Genomic DNA, 19,898 nt, shown 5'->3' with positions numbered 1-19,898 from the left:
ACAGTAGCAGTTTACAGTGGTAACCTAAGTTAGCAATTGTCCTAACTTTTGCCTTTCCTTCCTTGAGTGTATTATTCCCTGGGACCTCTTAACCTCTGGTTTTGTTTTGGTTTTTGCAGAGTCTAAAACTGTGAAACTGGCTGGGCATGGTGGCTCACGCCTGTAATCCCAGCACTTTGGGAGGCCGAGGTGGGTGGATCACGAGGTCAGGAGTTTGAGACCAACCTGGCCAACATGGTGAAACCCCGTTTCTACTAAAAATACAAAAATTAGCCGGGTGTGGTGGCGGGCACCTGTAATCTCAACTATTCGGGAGGCTGAGGCAGGAGCATTGCTTGAACCTGGGAGGCGGAGGTTGCAGTGAACCGAGATCGCTCCACTGCACTACAGCATGGGTGACAAAGCAAGACTCCATCTCGAAAATAAAACAAAATAAAATAAAATTGTGAAACTATATAACCTTGGGTGGGTGGGTGTTGGGTACCTGAGACTATTTACTGTCTGAAGCATATGGGGGGAGTTATTCCAGAAATACAGTGATCAGTTGTGACAGAAGATGATGTTTTAATCAGCCATAGAAAACTCATACAAATATTTCTCAATATTCTTAGGTATACTCTTAAGAAGGCAGATTTTTTTTTTTTTTTTGACAGAATCTCACTTGGTTGCCCAGGCTGGAGTAAGTGGTGCAATGTCAGTCCACTGCAAACTCTGCCTCCCGGGTTCAAGTGATTCTTCTGCCTCAGCCTCCTGAGTAGCTGGGACTACAGGCATGCACCACTACGCCCAGCTAATTTTTATATTTTTAGTAAAGACGGGGTTTCACCATATTGGCCAGGCTGGTCTCGATCTCTTGACCTCGTGATCCGCCCGCCTCGGCCTCCCAAAGTGCTGGGATTACAGGTGTGAGCCACTGCGCCCGGCCAAGAAGGCAGAATTTTTTTTTTTTTTTTCCACATCTCAGTTAACCATTAGGAAATGAAGAAAATAAGTAATATGAGTTCCTAATTTTGAAAACATGTGTGAAAACAAGTTGATAAAACAGAAGTCTTATTTGGTAAGATAATGCAAATTGGTTGTGAGAAAGAAAAAGAACAAGAGTAGTTTTCTTGTTTAGATCATAGGTCGTATGTCATGTCTGTATTTTAGTTTTATAAAGAATGAGACTTAGCCATATACATTTTGATTAAAAAGCCATTATTAGTCCACATATAAGAACCAGTTTTTAAGCTACATAGGAAAATCACATTATCTTGTAGTGAAACTATTATTCTTTAATCTCAAGAGATATTTCGTATCTTAATGATCCATTTAAATCACTGGGCTTGGCTTTAGATGATTTTCAGCTGTAAGGAAAAATTAAATTCACCTCACAGGACAAAGATATGTTTTGGTGAAAGATGTCATAAAGAGTGTATCTGAAGCTCATTCTCAAAGAGGAACTCAGGAACATTTTCAAAGGGCAACATTAGTAGAATAAGAATATGGCCTTCTACAGGGACAGCTCTGAAGTTTAACTATACTTCTTTGGAAATCAGCTTGATTATATAATAAGAAAGTTTCTAAGGACATTTTGGCCATCCTGAATACATTAGATAACCATAATAAGGAATAATGGGTAAAGCATCCGTTCCTACAGGAGTAGTATTTCTTTGGCTATACTCTAACGAGAGCGGATATTTGAAGTGGTTCCTGTTAACATTTTATTCCCTCATAATGTATTCTAAATCTCTAATTATGATAATTCATAGAAACTGAGTAGATATTTCAAAATAAATTTGTACTTTACCCTGAAAAGGGCAGACACAGTCTGGAAAGAAGAGCCCTTTTTCTTAGCACCTTTCTTTGCGCCGCTATCTGAGGTAAAAAGAAAACCCATCAATAAGAATAGAATACCAGAGGCTTATATGAACATGTATTATAACATTCTGTGAGAATGGGTTCAATTTAGATTAAGGACACAGAAAGTACCTGCTTCAGCGCTCGCATACGTGGAGAAGAGACTGGCTAGAGTCTTCATTGCAGACTTCTGGTACAACCCCACCACAGTGTCATTCAGGGGGTCCTTGTTCTTGTCCAGCCAGCCAGTGATGTTGTAGTCCACAGTGCCAGCATAGTGAATCAGAGAGAAGTGGGCCTCGGCCTTGCCTTTGACCACCTTGGGCTTCTGGAAGTTGGCAGACTTGCCCAGGTGCTGGTCATACAGCTTGTTCTTGAAGGAGGTGTCTGTTGCCTTAGGGAACATGCACTCTTCTTCCAGGATGGAGAAGATGCCCAGTGGCTGAATTCAGAAAAGTAACATTGGTGTCAGCCTAACTTCTCTCAAAAGATAAGAGACATGGTGGCTGTCATTTGACTGAATTATGAGCACCCCTGATTAAATATATGTCTGAAATAAACCAGGGTCGCAACTCAAAGAAGTCCCTTGTTACCACTAGAGTGACTTTTCCACTATTCTTCTCACATTCAATCTGTAGCATTACTTTCAATTAAAAGAATAGCTGGATACAAACTCCCTCAACACAGCATGTTAAAATGTTATGTATTATCACACTTTTTTCCTATTCAGTGAATAAATCTATTGTCAGAGTTTTTCTTTGCTATGAAAATAACTTACTGACTTACGATGTTGACTCTGCAGTAATTAAACAGTATAAACAACCAAACTTTCTTTAAGATATTTTGGGTATTTAATTTCTTTAAAATAGATTATGGGCTGAGTACAGTGGCCCACGCCTATAATCCCAACAATTTGGGAGGACAAGACAGGAGGATTGCTTGAACTCAGGAGTTCGAGACCAGCTAGGGCAACGTGATAAAACACTGTCTCTACAAAAAATTCAAAAATTAGCCAAGCACATGCCTGTGGTCCCAGCTACTTGGGAGGCTGAGGTGATACGATTGCTTGAGCCTCGAGGTTGAGGCTGCAGTGAGCTGTGATCGCACCACTGCACTTCAGCCTGGGCAACAGAGTGAGACCCTGTCTAAATAAATAAATAAATAAAATAGATTATGAAGTAGCATATGCAGTTTGACTTCTTGACTTTGAACAGATTAGCTTTCATGAAAGCACTAACTGTATCATGTGTGCATTAATTTTTATATAGAAAAATATTTTTATTGTGGACATCATGGATCATAATGGAGATAGATCAAGAACTAATGAGGATAGTAGTTGCAGTGAAGCAGAACATCTCAAATAGAGTTTTCAGTGCTGCATTAAAGTTGGATTTGATCCAGTATCAGAATAAGAATGGTTAGAACAAAACAAAGTAAACACTGTCAGATCTTTCTTATGTAAAAGTTAAAAAGAGGAAGTCATTTCTAAGTAGTAATTTTCCAATTTGTTCAGATCACAAACCATTTGAGATTACAGTAATACTTTCTAGAATTGCTTAAGATTTCTGGGAAAGTAATCCTCGCAGTCTGCCCTTCTTTGGAAACCAAACTGACCTTCTCAATGAGCTCGATGCAGGCAGCCAGGTCCATCCCGAAGTCAATGAATGTCCACTCGATACCTTCCTTCTTGTACTCCTCCTGCTCCAGCACGAACATGTGGTGGTTGAAAAACTGTTGCAGTTTCTCGTTGGTGAAGTTGATGCACAGCTGCTCCAGGCTGTTGAACTATACAAAATAGTAGAGATTTCCAACATCAAATGAGTTTTTATAGTAGTAAAATTCATTACTGAAAAAATTCTTTTATTGAAAAAATGTGGAATGTAGTAATGAGATGCAATTCAAACTGTTATTCCTTCAAAAAATGATCATTGGCCAGGCGCGGTGTCTCACAACTGTAATTCCAGCACTTCGGGAGGCTGGGTGGGTGGATCATGAGGTCAAGAGATCAAGACCATCCTGGCCAACATGGTGAAACCCTGTCTCTACTAAAAATACGAAAAAATTAGCTGGGCATGGTGGCGGGCGTCTGTAATCCCAGCTACTTGGGAGGCTGAGGCAGGAAAATCGCTTGAACCTGGGAGGCGGAGGTTGCAGTGAGCCGAGATCGCACCACTGCACTCCAGACTGGGCGGCAGAGTGAGACTCTGAAAAAAAAGATCATTATTCACATGAGCCTTTCTCATGAATTCCAGGCATTGTTTAGGGTCCCAGATGTCAATGTTAGAACACAAGTTCTGGTAGAATTTACCTTTTCTCCTCTAAGATTCCATGGACAAGGATATACATTAAAAGTTCAACCATGGTCCTGTGTTACGGTTTAGATTCAAAGGTAAAGGGGAAAGGAGTTTACTGGTAAGCCTCACTTCTTTTACCACTCCCACTCTCCAATTCAAAATAAAGTTCACATTTTCACCTTTGGCTGATACATTATTAAGGAAAGCTGATCTTAAGACCTTTAATATAAAGGTCTTGATGTATGAAGTGGAATCGTTAGGGTAATTTCTCTTCTATTTATATCAGGCATTTAGCAAATCCTCCTTGTCAGGTGTGTAAAACCAGGGACCTGATATAGTATAGCAGGTGAAGACCCAAAAGAGTCTTTGTAATAATTTACTCCCTTGTTTTATAGATGGTGAACTGATGCCCTGGAGGTAAAATAGTTTGTGTAAGATGAATCTGGAAGAGGAGAGACAGATTCTCATCTGTCTCTAGGCTTCTACCTTTGGGCCTTTTCTCCTCTATGAGGAAGGCTTGTGTATTGACCAACTGCTGTAGATCTAGGTTGCTGTCCTGGATTTGTCTTATGCACCTGTGGGATCTTTAGCCAGTGTTTTGATTTCCCTGCATCTCAGTTTCTTCTATATAAGTCGGGGGAATATTAGCTACTCCTTGGGTCGTTTTGAAGATTAAATAAGGTAACATTTTGAAGTCCCTAGTGTACACTGCTGGCCCAGTGAGTGTTCGCTATTATTAGTAGTACATTATGTTACCTCCTATTTTGCAGATAACCCTTGTTCTAGGTGCAGTGTTGGAGGCAAGTAATATGGACACTATAAATGCGAATGAATAATGATAATACTTAATACATCAAAGCCCACAATTGCCTCCTTCTTAATTCTTATTAATATGACGATAACTCACATCAAAGATCTCGAAGCCAGCAATGTCCAAGACCCCGATGAAGTACTGCCTGGGCTGCTTGGTGTCCAGCTGCTGGTTGATGCGGGCGACCATCCACAGGAACATCTTCTCGTAGACGGCTTTGGCCAGAGCACCCACCGCATTGTACACCTTCACAGATAGTGTTTGTTGGTGTTGTTAAAGGCATGCCATGAAGGCCTGAGATGTGTGTGATTCATTGAGGTCATGCACTTACCTGCTGCACAGTCTGACCTTTGGTGACAAACTCATTGCCAACCTTGACCCTGGGGTAGCAGAGGGCTTTGAGGAGGTCTGCAGAGTTCAGACTCTGAAGATAGGCTGCCTTGTCAGCAACTGCAGAGACACAGTTCAGGACATGTTTCGTGAAGGATATCCTCTTTTACCTACTCTTTCCGTGTTTTCTCTAATTCAACCTATTATTTAAATAAAAAGCTCAAATAACTCTATAAAAGGCCAAATGAGGTTCTCTAACCTTAGAGCATGTGGTTGCCAGTAAATGGTTGGTTGATTATACTGACCTTTAGTGATTTATTACAAGTAGTTTTAAAGAAATTTTTCATCAACTATAAACATATGTAATGTTTATTGCAGTCTTGCAATTTTTTTATAAGTAAAAGCCATAGTCCCTGTTTTTAAGACACATTAGGTGTAGTTGGAAGGATAATATAAATATTCACTGTTAGAGAGGGTAAATGTCAGAATATTTTAATTCTTATCTTAGTTTTTCACCTCCCTATTAAACCTTGCTGGATTAGTTTCTTTATCTAAAAATGTGGAGATTAAATTTTACTGGGTGATCCCTACAGAGTCCCTTTCTAAAATTCTGTCAGTGACTATAATGGAAATAAATGTCACATGTCAGGTACACCAGTAACTGGTGAAACATTTAGAGGAAGAAGAAAGAATGTCAATTCGAGGTGGTCAGGGATGGCTTTAAGGAGCGATAACTATCTTTCTGTGGTAGGTCCTGTATATTGTGTGTTCTTTCCATACGTAGAGTATATAATCTTTTTTCTCAATTCCTTTTTTTAAATCTTACTTGCTGCCTATATTGTCTATAGATTTATATACAGACAATACACACATTCATAGAGATGACTCTGGGGGTATCTTTCTCCCCAGCCCTGAATTTGGGCAGATTCTCTGTTGTCCGTTCCTAGGGTCTTCCTATTTAGTGCTGAAATAGAGCAGCCTACAGTTATCTCATATACCCACCTTCATTGCCAAGGCCAACGAGGAGCACTATTATACCTCATTCTGTCTCATAGTTTGTGCTTATAAGTGGCTTTTGGGGTTTGTTGTGACTTATTTGGGCTGGATGGAAATGATGGAGACATGGAGATGTAAGGAAGGGAGGGGGTGAGGAAAGCATGCAGTGTGTGTAAATGTGTATATGCCCTTCACAAGTCACAAGTCCAGCCACAAAGGAGATGTGAGTGTAAAATAGGATTTTTTTTTTTTTTTGCTACATTCTCTCATTAAACCCAGATAAAGTTTCTTTTGGTACCTTCTGTGCCATCTGGCTCAGCTTGCTCCTCACGCTGCTTTTGCTTGAATTTCATGTTCCCATAATGCATCACAGCCCCTGTGAGTTTATAGATGGACACTTTCTCTTCAGGAGTGAAGCCCAGGATGTCAATGGCACTCTACCAGGAAAAATGATAGGACAGAGGTTAGGGCTGAAGAGCTTAACTTATAAGATAATTTATACATATCCTAAGGTAACCACACCTACAGTAAGTTGCTATTATCATTCCCATATGTAATGGATTTTTAAAATTAGTGTGTTTGACTTACATCAGTGGCCATCAACTCTTCTTGGTCATCAATACTGGGAACTGTGATCTCCCCCTGACTAACGAAGGCATAGTCATATGGGTTGGTGGTGATCAGGAGCATTTCTGGGTCACAGAATTCAGGGCATACATTTTACATTAGACATTGTTAATAAAATATTAACTTCCATCTATGACTTTAAGTTCTTTCTTACCAATTAGATCTGGCTTCTTATTGGAAGTGATCTGATAAAAAATATGGTAGCTTCTTTCTGCCTTTAGCTGGAAAGTAACTCTGGACTTTTCTAAAAGATCTGGAGAGGGAAATAGGTATCGAGTTAGAAAAAAGTATCAATGCTTCTGAGATGGTAAATGAAACTCACGTCTTTGGTCAAATTTGGGGCATTACATTTGGCTCCAGTGAGATTTAAACTTGATGACCAACTGCAGATGGATTGTGATTCTCACTGTCTAAGAGCAGCAACTGAAGCATACCTGCTCTAGGACAAATATATTTTTCACATGAAGGATCCATGACCTCTGTATTTTAGTTGATCCCTAATATCCCCTCCTTCTTTGGATCACCTAGGATTCACTCTGTGGTGAGGGGTTACCTTGGAAACATCTACCAAAACTCAGATCCGGAGCAAACCACAGAGATGTATTGGAAACCCATAGGTAGCCCTAGCTTTTGTCCTGGGAAAAAAATCATAGTTGCTTCTGAGGCAGGAATTTCTCTAGGATGTGTTACAGAACCATCAAGTCTGAGATTGAGACAAAGGGAGCACTTAGTGGATTATGGGTAAGCCTGGCATTAGCTTACGGGCAGTACTGGCAGCAGACTACCCTTTTAACAGGCTTCATGCGCAGCAAAGTTTGCAAAATATCCCTGCAAATGAAATCAGTTGTCTCTCTGTTTTGATTTTCAGTGGTCCTGTTACTCACATGTTTCTATATCAGCAGATGCCAGCTTCCCCGTAGTTCCAAAGTGGATTCTAATGAATTTACCCTTGAAAAGAATATTTAATATTAGAAAACTGAAACACACAGAGAGATGCAACTGAAACAGTAATTCAATAATAATTCAGATGTGGCTACTCTGGAAGTTAGGGATAGAGTAGACCCCTCTGTGACCAAGAGACTCACAAAGCGAGAGGAGTTGTCATTCCTCACAGTTTTGGCATTGCCAAAGGCCTCCAGTAGGGGATTGGCGCTGATGATTTGATCTTCCAGAGTACCCTGCAGAGGAAGGAGCAGTTCTCACATCTGGAACTCCAGATATCTGAGAGCCTTGACAGAGTCTTTGACTCTGGCTACCAGACCTACCTGCATTTTGCCAGATTCATCCTTCTTCTTCTCTCCAGTAACTGCAATTGTTGCAAAGTATTGGATGACACGCTTGGTGTTCACAGTCTTTCCGGCACCAGATTCTCCGCTGTCAAATGGAAATCAGAGAAGAAATCAGAGAACTATGGCCTGCATTGTCAACATCTAAGACAATCCTTGCAAATCAGAGAAGAAAAAAAATCACATACGTGATCAGGATGGACTGGTTCTCTCGATCTGTGAATGAATTCAAAATCATCAGTTAAAAAATGCATATTTAATATGAAGATTATTGAATCAGTTCAGATCAAACACAGCTTGTTCTTTGTAACTTTTTGAAGGTGTCAACTTTGGTTTCGGTTTTGTGTTTATCCTCCAAAATAGCCATTTGCTTCTCACTGTAAAATTTGTGAAAATGAGAGCAAAGAATCATCTATTCCTTCTTGTATTTGTTAATTTTTAATTGTGGTAAGATACACATACGTAAAATTTACCATTAACCATTTTTAAGTGTAGAGATCACTGGCAGTAAGTACATTCGTAAAGTTGTACAATCATCACCACCTTTCATCTCCATAACTCTTTTCATCTTGTCAAAATGAAACTCTGTGTCCCTTAAACTCTTAACTCCCCATCTCCTACTCCTCCCATTCCCTGGCACCCACCATTCTACTTTCTGCCTCTGTGGATTTGACTACTCTAGGTACCTCATATAAGAGGAATCATAGAGTATTTGTCTTTTTTGTGACTGGCTTCTTTCACTCAGCATGATGCCCTCAAGGTTCGTTCATATTTTAGCATATGTCCAAATTGCCTTCCTTTTAGAGGCAGGATATCTTCTTGCGTGTATATACCACATTTTGCTTATCCGTTCATCTGTGAATGGATACTTGGGTTGCTTCCATGTTTTTGCTATTGTAAATAATGCTACTATTAACATAGTTGTACAAATGTCTCTTCCAGACCCTGCTTCCAGTTCTTTTGGGTATATACTCAGAAGTGGAATTGCTAGATCATACTGTAATTCTATTTCTAATTTGTTGAGGAACTACCATACTGTTTCCACAGTGGCTGAATCATTTTACATGATCACGAACAGTGCACAAGAGTTCTAATTTCTCCAGTTCTTGTCAAAACTTGTTAGTTTCTGATTTTTTGATAGTAAACATCCTAATGAGTGTAAGGTACATATTTAATTTTTAAAACATTTATTACAGAAAATTCAGACATATACAGAAGTAGAGACAATAATATAATGAATCCCCATGTGCCCATCATACAGATACAATGGTTATTAACATTTGGCCAATTTTATATCATCTATACGCCATCCCAATCTCACTGAATTATTTTAAAGAAAATCCCAGACATCTTATAATTTTATTTATAAATACTTCAATTAGAATTACAGAATTTTGAAGTCAGAAAAGCTCTTAGAAATTGCTTAGGCCAACCATTACATTTGAGGGATAAAGAACTGAGACCGATAAAGGAGGAAGTGACTTTTCTAATATTAAGTACATAGCTAGTTAAGGTCAAAGATATCCTCCTGGCCCCTTCCCAGCTTTTGGTGTCACTCATTTGACTTCTGGCAATACTAAATAAGGAAGGGGTCTGGAACTGTGAATATTTGTGTTCATCTGCTTTTATTTTCCTTTTAATCTTATGTGCATTTCTAAATAATATAAACAAATGTCACTGATTATGTGACTGATACGTTGTATTCATATCAATTTGCTGATTTGTTAAATCTCTAATTCTATAGTGTTAGATGATAGATTTTAGAGAATTCTAAAGCCTAAAAATCTATTCAGGGAAAACAGATACAAATCTGGACGTTATTTAGATGTAGATACAGACACAGATTTCAGAAAACTTTAGCCTTCTCTTCAGGGAAGCCGATGCAGATTTTGCATCCTAGTCAGATAGATCTGTTTTCTAGTATAAGCAAAACCGTGGAAGATTATATCACGTCTAGTGGGAGCACAGATAAGAAAACAATGTTCGGGTCTCTTGGCAATGCTAAAATAACATTCACCAGCTCAAATGCTAGAGCGCTGCACCATTTTGTACTAAAATCATGTTTGGGAGCCGTAAGTAACCTTCAATTTGGAGCAGCCCCAAACCAAACCATTTGGAGCAGAGAGCTGGCTGGGCGGGAGGGCAGGGGCGGTGTACATAGCTGTGTAAATGCAGCTGCTGAGCATTAAAAGCTCTGAAACGAGCCAGCGTTTGGATAATTTCTGGGAGGTAGTTAGCTTCTGTTGACAACCAAAGAACAGTTTACTGGCATAGAATCCTTGTAGAATCTGACGGCCAATTTGTAATGGGAGATTCCTATTTTATCCCTTCCTCTTTTTTCTCCCCCTTGAAAAAACAATTTAAAAACAAGTGCAAAAAAACAAACCAAAAAGAAAGAAAAAACACCTTAGTTTCCAAAATTCCATGGAACAACAGAACACTCAGGAACATCAACTATTTCCAAAGGCAGTGCATTTGGTGCATGAAGATAAAAGGTTTTAATGCTGTATTTGGGCCTATAATACATATCAAAGCTGGTTGTTTATACCTTGATAAGGCAGGAATAACAGGCTTTGATACAATTTAAAAATTTTTCTCAGAAAAGATTTTTTCCTTTCATTTTAATAGGAAAGTTCTTCACATCTTTGAGAGGAAAATCAGCTTTCTTTACTCATGTTCTACCCTTAAAGGCTGGCAATATTAGCTGCGTCATTCAAAAATAAATGTAAGAATTCACAAAGTTTTCCAGCTGTGGCTGATTAACTCTTTTCGTTGATTGCTGTGAACCTGGGTATTTTTAAAAAGTCTATTTGAACATTTTTTTCTATCCAAATTGGAAAGTAAAAAAATATGGAAAACAATAAATATGTTTACAGTGGTCTAGTAATTGTTTCAGCTAGCCTTCCACTTAACTATCTGTGTTAGCTTGGGAAGGACAGTGAATTCAGTGAGCTTCACTTTACTCATCTGTAAAATGGAGGTAGCTGCTGGGAAGAGCGTAAGATGTCAAGGCTGCGAAAGTTTTTTGAAAACAGTGAAGCCGCCTGTGGCTAGAATGTATTATTATAATATAATGAGGCCCGGAAGAGGTCTGTCTGTTCCGCAAAGATTCTGTTTACACATTTCTGTAAATAGATGCCTCTCTCACTCACCAGTCAGCATGAACTGATAGGCATTGTCAGAGATGGAGAAGATGTGGGGCGGGGCCTCCTGGCGCTTTTTGCCTCTGTAGGCAGCCACCACCTCGGGGTTGTACACCGGCAGCCACTTGTAGGGGTTGACGGTGACACAGAAGAGGCCTGAGTAGGTCTGCGAAGATCAGAACATTTATCATTTGGATCTTGTTTTTACTCAGAGAGAGACATGAAATAAAAAGGTGTTTACAGACACTCACGTAGATCATCCAGGCTGCGTAGCGCTCTTTGAGGTTGTACAGCACTCCAGGCTCGTGTAGGTGAGTCATCATGGCCATGTCCTCAATTTTGTCATATTTCGGAGGGTTCATAGGGAAGACTTGGTCTTCCCTGACGGTTAGAGTCTGGTGAGTAAGCAAGAAACCAGTTCGTTTTTGTTTGTTTGAGATAGAGTTTTGCTCTTGTTGCCCAGGCTGGAGTGCAGTGGTGCAATCTCAGCTCACTGCAACCTCCGCCTTCCTGGTTCAAGCGATTCTCCTGCCTCAGCCTCCCGAGTAGCTGGGATTGCAAGCGCCCACCACCATGCCCAGCTAATTTTAGTATTTTTAGTAGAGACGGGGTTTCGCCATTTTGGCCAGGCTGGTCTCGAACTCCTGATCTCAGGCGATCCACCCGCCTCAGCCTCCCAAAGTGCTGGGATTACAGGCATGAGCCACTGCCCCTGGCTGAGACCAATTTGTTTTGATGGTTGGAGGTAGGGTTTATGTTTGCCTGTATATTTTGGTGTAAAACTATAATCGCACATACTTCTCATTATATTATTTAATGTCCTTTTTAAAAAGGCATGAAATATATTCATTTCAGAGCTTAAGTGTTAAGAAAACCTGTTTCCTATGATGAGCTAGGACACTATCTTTTTAAAATATTTTTTCCTCCCACATTCTCTTATCCCAGATTTATCACTTCGTATCCTTTTGTTCTTATTTTAATAGGCTAAATTTTTATTGTTTTCTTTCATTAAGAAACTTCGTTTTTTGGAAGTAATGGGGATATTAATACATTATTTAACTAAGTAAATATTTAACTTCTGATAGAAGGAGCTTGTTTTCATTTCTCTCACATTTGGAGATTCAGACTAGGAAGTGGGGAATTGAAGGGAGATTGTGAAGGCCATACATAGTGGGGTGAGGTCCTGTGCGAAGTTGGGAAGGGAAGACATGAAGTTATTGCTGTGAATTCCTTTTGCCTTCCGCATCTGATGTCTCTACACTGACTAGAAGGGTGTTTGCATTGGCAACAGGCTTGGAGATTCCCAGAAAGTTAGGCTTCAACTTTTGAACCAAGAAATAAAATGGGGAGTATTTTCTCCCTGTTTTCACTTACTGCTCCACCTTCAGTCTTTACAGTTACTCTCCCTCCTTCTTTGCTCTGTATAGCACTCTTCACATAGGATTCCTTGGGTTCCGCCACAAAGACAGATGTTTTAGCATCAAACGGCTTGTTTTGGGCCTCAATCCGCTCCTTTTCCGATTTTCGAAGATAGGGAGCAGCTTCGCCAAAAACAGCCATCTCAGCATCCGAGCTCGCACTCATGGCTGCGATTTATTCAGCAAAGGATTCTGCCTAGGGAGGAAAGAAACGGGAGAGAGAGAAATAAAAAGCAGAAATCACAAATGTGAGTTAGGCTTTGAAATGAAAGGCCTGTTGAACATAGCCTGTGCTGTAACTGTTCCTCCAAACTGGCACTCCCCAGTGTTCTAACACAGTCTAAAGGACAAGTTTGGAGTCAGACTGTAATTTGAGATTTCATTTTTAGGACTGTGAGTTTCCTTTCCAGATCACATATCTTGATCCTCAGGGATAGGGTACCTCCAACTGAATTAGAATGAAACCTCTGCAGCTAAAACTATTGATGGATTGTTTTATAGCAACTGTCATTAGTTAATTCCCTCTCCTCTTTCTGCATAGTGTTTGTCTATGCCATATGCCAGGACAATCACACAATGAGAAAAGAAAGTTTGTCTTGTTCAAATGAAGGTTGATATTTTCAAAGCTATCAAAACACCTTTGCCTTTTAAGATGATCGTTTTCTCTCATAAAGCAAATAATTATTTTTCACATCTTTATGTTGATATTTGGTGTTGTATCTCTCAGTGGATTGTTAGAAGAACGTAATACATTCTAGTACTCCGGATTTTTTGTCATTTGGCTTGTTCCCAACAGACTTAGCATTGCCTTGATTCCAAAATCTTTTTTGACATGAGAGATTTCAGCTGTCAGTTAACAGATCTAACCACAGAGGAATGAGAGCTTCAGCACAAAGGCCCTTCTTCTCACATAAATTCCATGGGGTTCTTTTCTTTCTCTCCAGAAAACAGAGAAAAAAATTTAAGAGTACATCACATGCATGTAAGCCATTGTCTTCTGATTAATAGATAGGCCTTTGCAATGTGGACATGTTAGATTGGTTGAGTTTTTCCTTTATTTTCAATTAGTAAGTTACTAGGGAAGGGCAGGAACCCTCTTAAATTAGTCATGGAATTTAGTCATGGTATTACACCCCGTGGATGTAACACTGGAGACCTTTTCCGTAAATAATAATAAGTCTTTCTAACAACAAATAATGAATCATCAAAGGGAGCTAAAATATAATGGTTTTAACAACGGTGTTTGTGTTTCTATTTTTAGGTAAGAATATTTCTGGGGTCTTCAAAAGTGTCTATAAAATGTCTTAAGTGTTCAATGCTTAGCCATAGAAGAAGACTGGCATGGACTAGTCTATTGCCACTGGACAGTTCTAAGCACAGCTGAGAACTCACTGTCAAAGCTAATTCTGTTCTAAACGGTCTTTTAATCTTAGAACTCAAATGAGGATAATCTCTGAGAACAAGACATTATGAAAAAGTTATTTTCTAGCATTTATAAACACTCATTCAGAAACACTCTTTCCTGATATAACTGCAAAAACATGGAAATGGTGTATAGTTAAGGATTGTTCACAGCTTCATTAGACTATATCCCCTCTGTCGTCAATAAATTAATAAAGCCAAGTCTTACCTCTGGAGTTCCAGATGAAAATGCAGGTTCAGAAGTGTTCCACACTGTAAAACAACAAGCTTCTTGTTAGTGATGCTCCGAAATTCCAGTCCTATAGTTACAGAATTGAAGTTTCCCTACCCTAAAGCTTGGTTCTATGAAGACAAAAGTTAAGATGGAGAGAGCAGTTTAATGCTCACAAAAAGCTACGAGGTCAGCCCTTTTGCCCCACCTGGGGTTTTTGGAGTTCCAAGGCCCTCATCACTTACCTCTGGTGGAGATAAGGCACAAGGGTCAGTCCTGCTTATATAGGAACTAATGTGCTGATGCTGCAACTACCTCCTCTTTGTTAGGGCAAGACATTTGGCAACATGAACCCTCAGCATAGTTTGTAGTGACATTTGTCATGTTTGGATATAATTAGAAGTATTCATATCATTTTGAGTATGCAAACCAATCTCCTATAAATAATTTGACAGAGACCAATCTGCCGGTAGAGAATGCTTTCTAGTGTGCTGGGAAGGGAATCTTTGACAGTGCCTGATGGGGCCTCAGAGTAAGTTCTTAAGAGCTATATTCAATTTGGCAAAGTCTTTCATGCACGCCTGTGGTAGCCAAATGATCAGATACCCGGGACACACGGCTGTCAGGGCCTTAAGCACGTTTCCTTAAGGAACCCTCCACTGCATTCCCTTGGGCCACTGCAGACACTCACTCTTGAAGTCCAGGCTTAGACAGCAGAGATTCCACATTGAGTCTCCACCATTGGGCCAGTGCCCACTCATCTAACCTTGAAAAATATTATTAGTAGAAAATAATATGTGTTTATCACAGAAAAAAATACAGGTAAGTAAAAAAGGTCTCTGTAATCTCTAATGCAGAAATAAGATAGAGGCATATAAATGGGATCATATTATACATGCGTATATAGTACATGTATGCCTTGTAATCTGCTTTAACAATTAACATATCGTACCACTAATGTAATTTATACCCTATTCTTTAAATAAATTATGATTTTTAAAAAATTAAACTCTTTCCTATTTTTTAAGGTCAGATATATTGAGGTATAATTTACATAGAGTCAGATTCACTCTTTTAAAGTGACAGTTTTATGAGGTTTTTTTGCTTGTATTTTTAAAATTTTTTAAACTTTATAACAAAATTTACTTCTTTTGTTGTATGATTCTATGAGTTTTTATACGTGTATTGATCCATGTAGCCACCACCACAGATAGGATGCAGAACAATTGCAGGCCTATGAGTTTGATAAATATATGCGGTTGCATAAACTCTTACACTGTAATTACATAAAAATTAAAGCCTTAGAGATTACGCTAAATTTTCCCTTTGATGAACATTCACAATGCTGGTACCTCCCTTTTCTCCCAAGGTAACTATGGATACTCGTTTGGTTTGTAATATTGTAGACCTTTTCTGGACATTTACATATGTATTTTCTGGGAAAATATAAATTAGTAAAACTGGTCTAAGGAAATTAGTCCATAGAAAATTTATAATACCTAATATTGATGTTTAAAATATAGATAGTATTATAGTTTGTTTATTTACAAACTTGCTTTTTTCATTCTACACTCTTGGATCATTTGCCATGTTGGTACATAAATAATAATATGAAAAAATTTCAAACATATACAAAACTAGAGAGGGTAGCATAATAAACCTAGTATCATCCAGCACTGATAATTATCAGTTCATGGTCAATCTTGTTTCATATATATTCTCACCATTCCCTCTATCCCTGGATTATTTTGATATTACTCATTTTTAAATTTCTGTGTAAAATTCCATAGGTTTAAGATTGTAATAATTTCTTTTTTTTATACAAGTTGTAAAAAGTTTCTCCTGATTTAATAATAATCTTTACTGTGGGATCTCAGTCTTCTAGAGGTTTTACATCTTTAGGTAGTCAAAGTTATAAAAAATTTTCTTTTATATTTTTGGTTTTTTGTGTGTATTGTATAAGAAAAGCTTTCTCTAACACAAGAACTCACAGTCATACATATATTCTTCTGTATTTTCAATCTAATGCTTAAAAAATAGTGAGAGTTGTAATCCTGTATTTTCAATCTATTGCTTAAAAAAATCGTGAGATTTGTAATCCAGCTGTGTGTGTTTGTGTGTATGTAATCTGTTTCTGGATTCCATATTTTGTACTGTATTTCTATGCCAATAGCATAGGTTTGGATGATCAGTAGGGCCAATTTGCCCTAATTATTCAAAGTTGTGCTGTTAATTTTTACCTTCTACTATATGAGTTTTAGAATCATGTTTTTCAGGTTATGTGGAGAATTCTATTGGGATTTTGATTTCAATTCAATTGATATAATAGATTAATTTGATAAGAATTGATACCTTTACAAAAGTGAGTCTTTCAATTTATAAGTATGATATATTTTCCTGTTTATTCCAAGTCCTTTTAAAAAATGTTTTTTAGTCATTTTTAAAAGTTTTTTCCATAAAGATCTTATATTCCTTGTTAGGTTTATTCCTACAAATTTTATAGTTTTTTGTTGATATGTTGAGTGGGATTATTTTTTCTATTACACTTTCTACTTGGTTACTACTGGCATGTGGCAGACAAGTTTGCATAATCAGAGCTGCACTTTTGTTTGTGGCAGTAGTATGCCAAACTATATATTATTCAGACTCCCAGCATAGAGTAACCATATGACAGTGTTTTGGTTAATGAAATGCAAGCAGAAGCTGCTGGGTGGAGCTTCCAGAAAAGCTCTTTTCTAAAAGAGGGTAGACTTTGCTCATACTACCTTTTTCTTTCCTCTCTCTATCTTTCCCCTACATAGAACACAGATGTAATGGCTAGAACTATATAGCCTTAAAAGAAAGATCAAGAGATTTTTGGAGACCTTAGCCTTGACACCTGTGAGCTGAATTTCATTGTGTGAAGAAAAAAGTAAAGCACTAATTTTTTGAGGCATTGTTGACTTGGGTTTTTTTGTTACGTACAAACACATTCCCTAACAGATACATGGTGTTTCAGAAAGTTACTGACTTTTCTGTGTTAACTTTTATCTGGCTCTCTTGCTGAACTCTCTTATCTCTTCTAATAATTTATTTGATGCTCTTGGATTTTCAATGTGTCATAAGCAAATAATCACAATTTTGCGTCTTCTTTCTCTTGTCACTTATATGTTATTTTGTTTCCCTTCTCTCTCTCTCTTTTTTTTTTTTTTTTTTTTTTTTTTTTTTGAGAGGGAGCCTCGCTCTGTCACCCAGGCTGGAGTGCAGTGGTGCGATCTTGGCTCACTGCAAGCTCTGCCTCCCGGGTTCACGCCATTCTCCTGCCTCAACCTCCCGAGTAGCTGGGACTACAGGCACCCGCCACCACGCCTGGCTAATTTTTTGTATGTTTAGTAGAAACAGGGTTTCACCGTGTTAGCCAGGATGGTCTCCATCTCCTGACCTCATGATTCCACTTGCCTCGGCCTCCCAAAGTGCTGGGATTACAAGTGTGAGCCACTGCGCCCAGCCTTTTTCCCTTCTCTTATTGCGTTGTCTATGACATTTAGGACAGTGTTGAATAGTATTAATATAGTATTAATACTGAGATACTTGTGTACACATCCTGTGCAAGATAAGGGCATCCTTATCTTTTTCTTGACTTTTATTGGATTGCATCTGATGTTTCATCAACCGTATTTACTGTATACTTTGTATCTAGTTTGCTAATCATTTTGATCATAAAAATGAGTTAAATAATTCTATTTCTAGGTATATGCCTGAGAGAATTGAAAACATGTTTATATAAAAACTTGTACGTAAAGTTCATTGTAACATTATCTATACTAGCCAAAAAGTGAGAACAATCAGATGTCCATCAGGCAACAGGTAGGTAAGGAAATCCTGTTTGTCCTACAATGGAATTTATTAATACAATGAAATATTATTCAGCCATAAGAAGGAATGAAGTTAGATGCTACCATGTGGGTGAACCTCAAAAATATTATGCTAAGTGAAAGAAGCCTGACACAAAGGGCCTGTATTTGATGATTCTGTAGATCTAAAATGCCCAGAATAGGCAAATCTATAGAGAAAGAAAATGGATTAGTGATTGCCAGAGGATGTGGAGAGAAGAGAGGTTGGGGAGTGACTGAAAATGGACATGGAGTTTCTTTTTGGGGTGATGAAAACATTCTGGAATTAATGGTGATGGTTGCATAACTTTGTGAATCTAATAGAAACCACTGAATTATACACTTTAAATTGTGAATTTTGTGATATGTGAATTATGTCTACAAATAATAGATTGGATTTTACCAATTTTTAAATATTTGTTGAGATTACTGTTTTTCTCCCCTAACCTATCAGTGGAGTGAATTATATGGTAGCTTTTTCTCACCTTACCACCCTAGAATTCATGAAATAAAGGCTATTGATATAATATTGTTTAATTCCCTGCTGCTTTCTGCTTTCTAATTTTTTATTGGAATTTTTGTATCTGAGTTCATATATGACGAGGTCAAAGTTTTCTTGTGCTATCATTTTCTCGTTTTGATATTAGGATCATATTAGTCTTGTAAAATAAACTGAGTAGCTTCCCATTTGTTTGTGTTTTCTATAACATTGCGTTTGAGATGTGAATTATCTGTTCCATGATGGTTTGATAGAGTTCTGCCATGGAATTCTTTTGACCTCTAGCCTTTGTGGAATATAATTTTTTTACTCTTATTGAGTCTTTTTATGATTATTGATTAATCTTTGTAGAGTTTCTACTTGTCTTTTGGCCCATTTGGATAATTTCTGTTTTCCTAGAAAATTACTTATTTTGTGTGAGTTTTTATATTTTTGGATCTTTTCCATGCATATCTCTTTATATAATAAAAAAATCTCAGTTTAGTCATCTATTTCATTTTATTATTTATATTAATTTTGTCCTTATTTTAAATCATATTTGCCAAAGTTTTATCTTTTTCACTTAGTTTTACTGAATAGCTTTTATTTTCTAATTTATTATTTTCTGCTTTTAGTTTTATCAATGCTTTATTTCCTTATATTCATTTTGGTTCTCATTTCAACTCCCAAATTATTTAAAGCATTTTGTTTTTTAAACTTCCAGGTGTATAAATTTGGGTGTTGGGCAGACGGATTTCATCTAGCTATTAATTATTTTTGTCTTTTGTGAGTGTGTGTGGTTGTGGTGTGTTCACATCCTAGTACGCCCAATGGGAATGAGGGTTGTGGTTCCTGTGATTGTGTTTGTGTGTGTGGATGTAAGTAATAAAACAATTCAAATAGTATCCAATACCCCACAAAACTCGCATGATCTTCTGTATTATAACTCATATTTTCCTTCCTTCAAAGGTTACTATGAATTTATTTTTATGATAATTATCCACATTTTTTAATGTTTTAAAATTTGTATATGCATCCCTAGTTTGGTTTGGCTGGTTTTGAACTTCATGTGAATACAGCTGAATTTATTCTTTAGTATCTATCTTACTTCTTTTGCCCAAAATTATTGTTGTGAGATTTTTCCATGAAGTTGCATGTAACTGTGTTTTTT

At 37.8% G+C, this 19,898-nt stretch overlaps 1 protein-coding gene and 1 long non-coding RNA gene across 2 annotated transcripts in view; one reads left to right on the top strand and one right to left on the bottom strand.

Moving 5' to 3' along the window:
* MYH8 (myosin heavy chain 8) overlaps nucleotides 1-14,464 on the bottom strand; it is a 31,909-nt gene extending 17,445 nt beyond the window's left edge. The window contains exons 1-16 of the mRNA XM_050765595.1: nucleotides 14,375-14,464; nucleotides 12,701-12,940; nucleotides 11,578-11,721; nucleotides 11,336-11,492; nucleotides 8,372-8,399; nucleotides 8,163-8,271; nucleotides 7,983-8,075; nucleotides 7,782-7,845; nucleotides 7,052-7,150; nucleotides 6,859-6,962; nucleotides 6,569-6,707; nucleotides 5,276-5,394; nucleotides 5,041-5,190; nucleotides 3,454-3,624; nucleotides 1,972-2,281; nucleotides 1,790-1,857 (exon numbers count right to left, since the gene is read on the bottom strand). Coding sequence (XP_050621552.1) covers nucleotides 1,790-1,857; nucleotides 1,972-2,281; nucleotides 3,454-3,624; nucleotides 5,041-5,190; nucleotides 5,276-5,394; nucleotides 6,569-6,707; nucleotides 6,859-6,962; nucleotides 7,052-7,150; nucleotides 7,782-7,845; nucleotides 7,983-8,075; nucleotides 8,163-8,271; nucleotides 8,372-8,399; nucleotides 11,336-11,492; nucleotides 11,578-11,721; nucleotides 12,701-12,910 — 1,965 coding nt within the window. The 5' untranslated portion in view covers nucleotides 12,911-12,940; nucleotides 14,375-14,464. The remainder of the gene's footprint in view (nucleotides 1-1,789; nucleotides 1,858-1,971; nucleotides 2,282-3,453; nucleotides 3,625-5,040; nucleotides 5,191-5,275; nucleotides 5,395-6,568; nucleotides 6,708-6,858; nucleotides 6,963-7,051; nucleotides 7,151-7,781; nucleotides 7,846-7,982; nucleotides 8,076-8,162; nucleotides 8,272-8,371; nucleotides 8,400-11,335; nucleotides 11,493-11,577; nucleotides 11,722-12,700; nucleotides 12,941-14,374) is intronic.
* LOC126939842 (uncharacterized) overlaps nucleotides 1-19,898 on the top strand; it is a 175,368-nt gene that overhangs the window by 23,980 nt on the left and 131,490 nt on the right. The window lies entirely within an intron of this gene.

This window comes from Macaca thibetana, chromosome 16, assembly GCF_024542745.1.
Source record: "Macaca thibetana thibetana isolate TM-01 chromosome 16, ASM2454274v1, whole genome shotgun sequence".
NCBI classification, from domain to species: Eukaryota; Metazoa; Chordata; class Mammalia; order Primates; family Cercopithecidae; genus Macaca; species Macaca thibetana.
The sequence above is the reverse complement of the archived record's forward strand: the minus strand, read 5'-3'. Positions and strand labels throughout refer to the sequence as shown.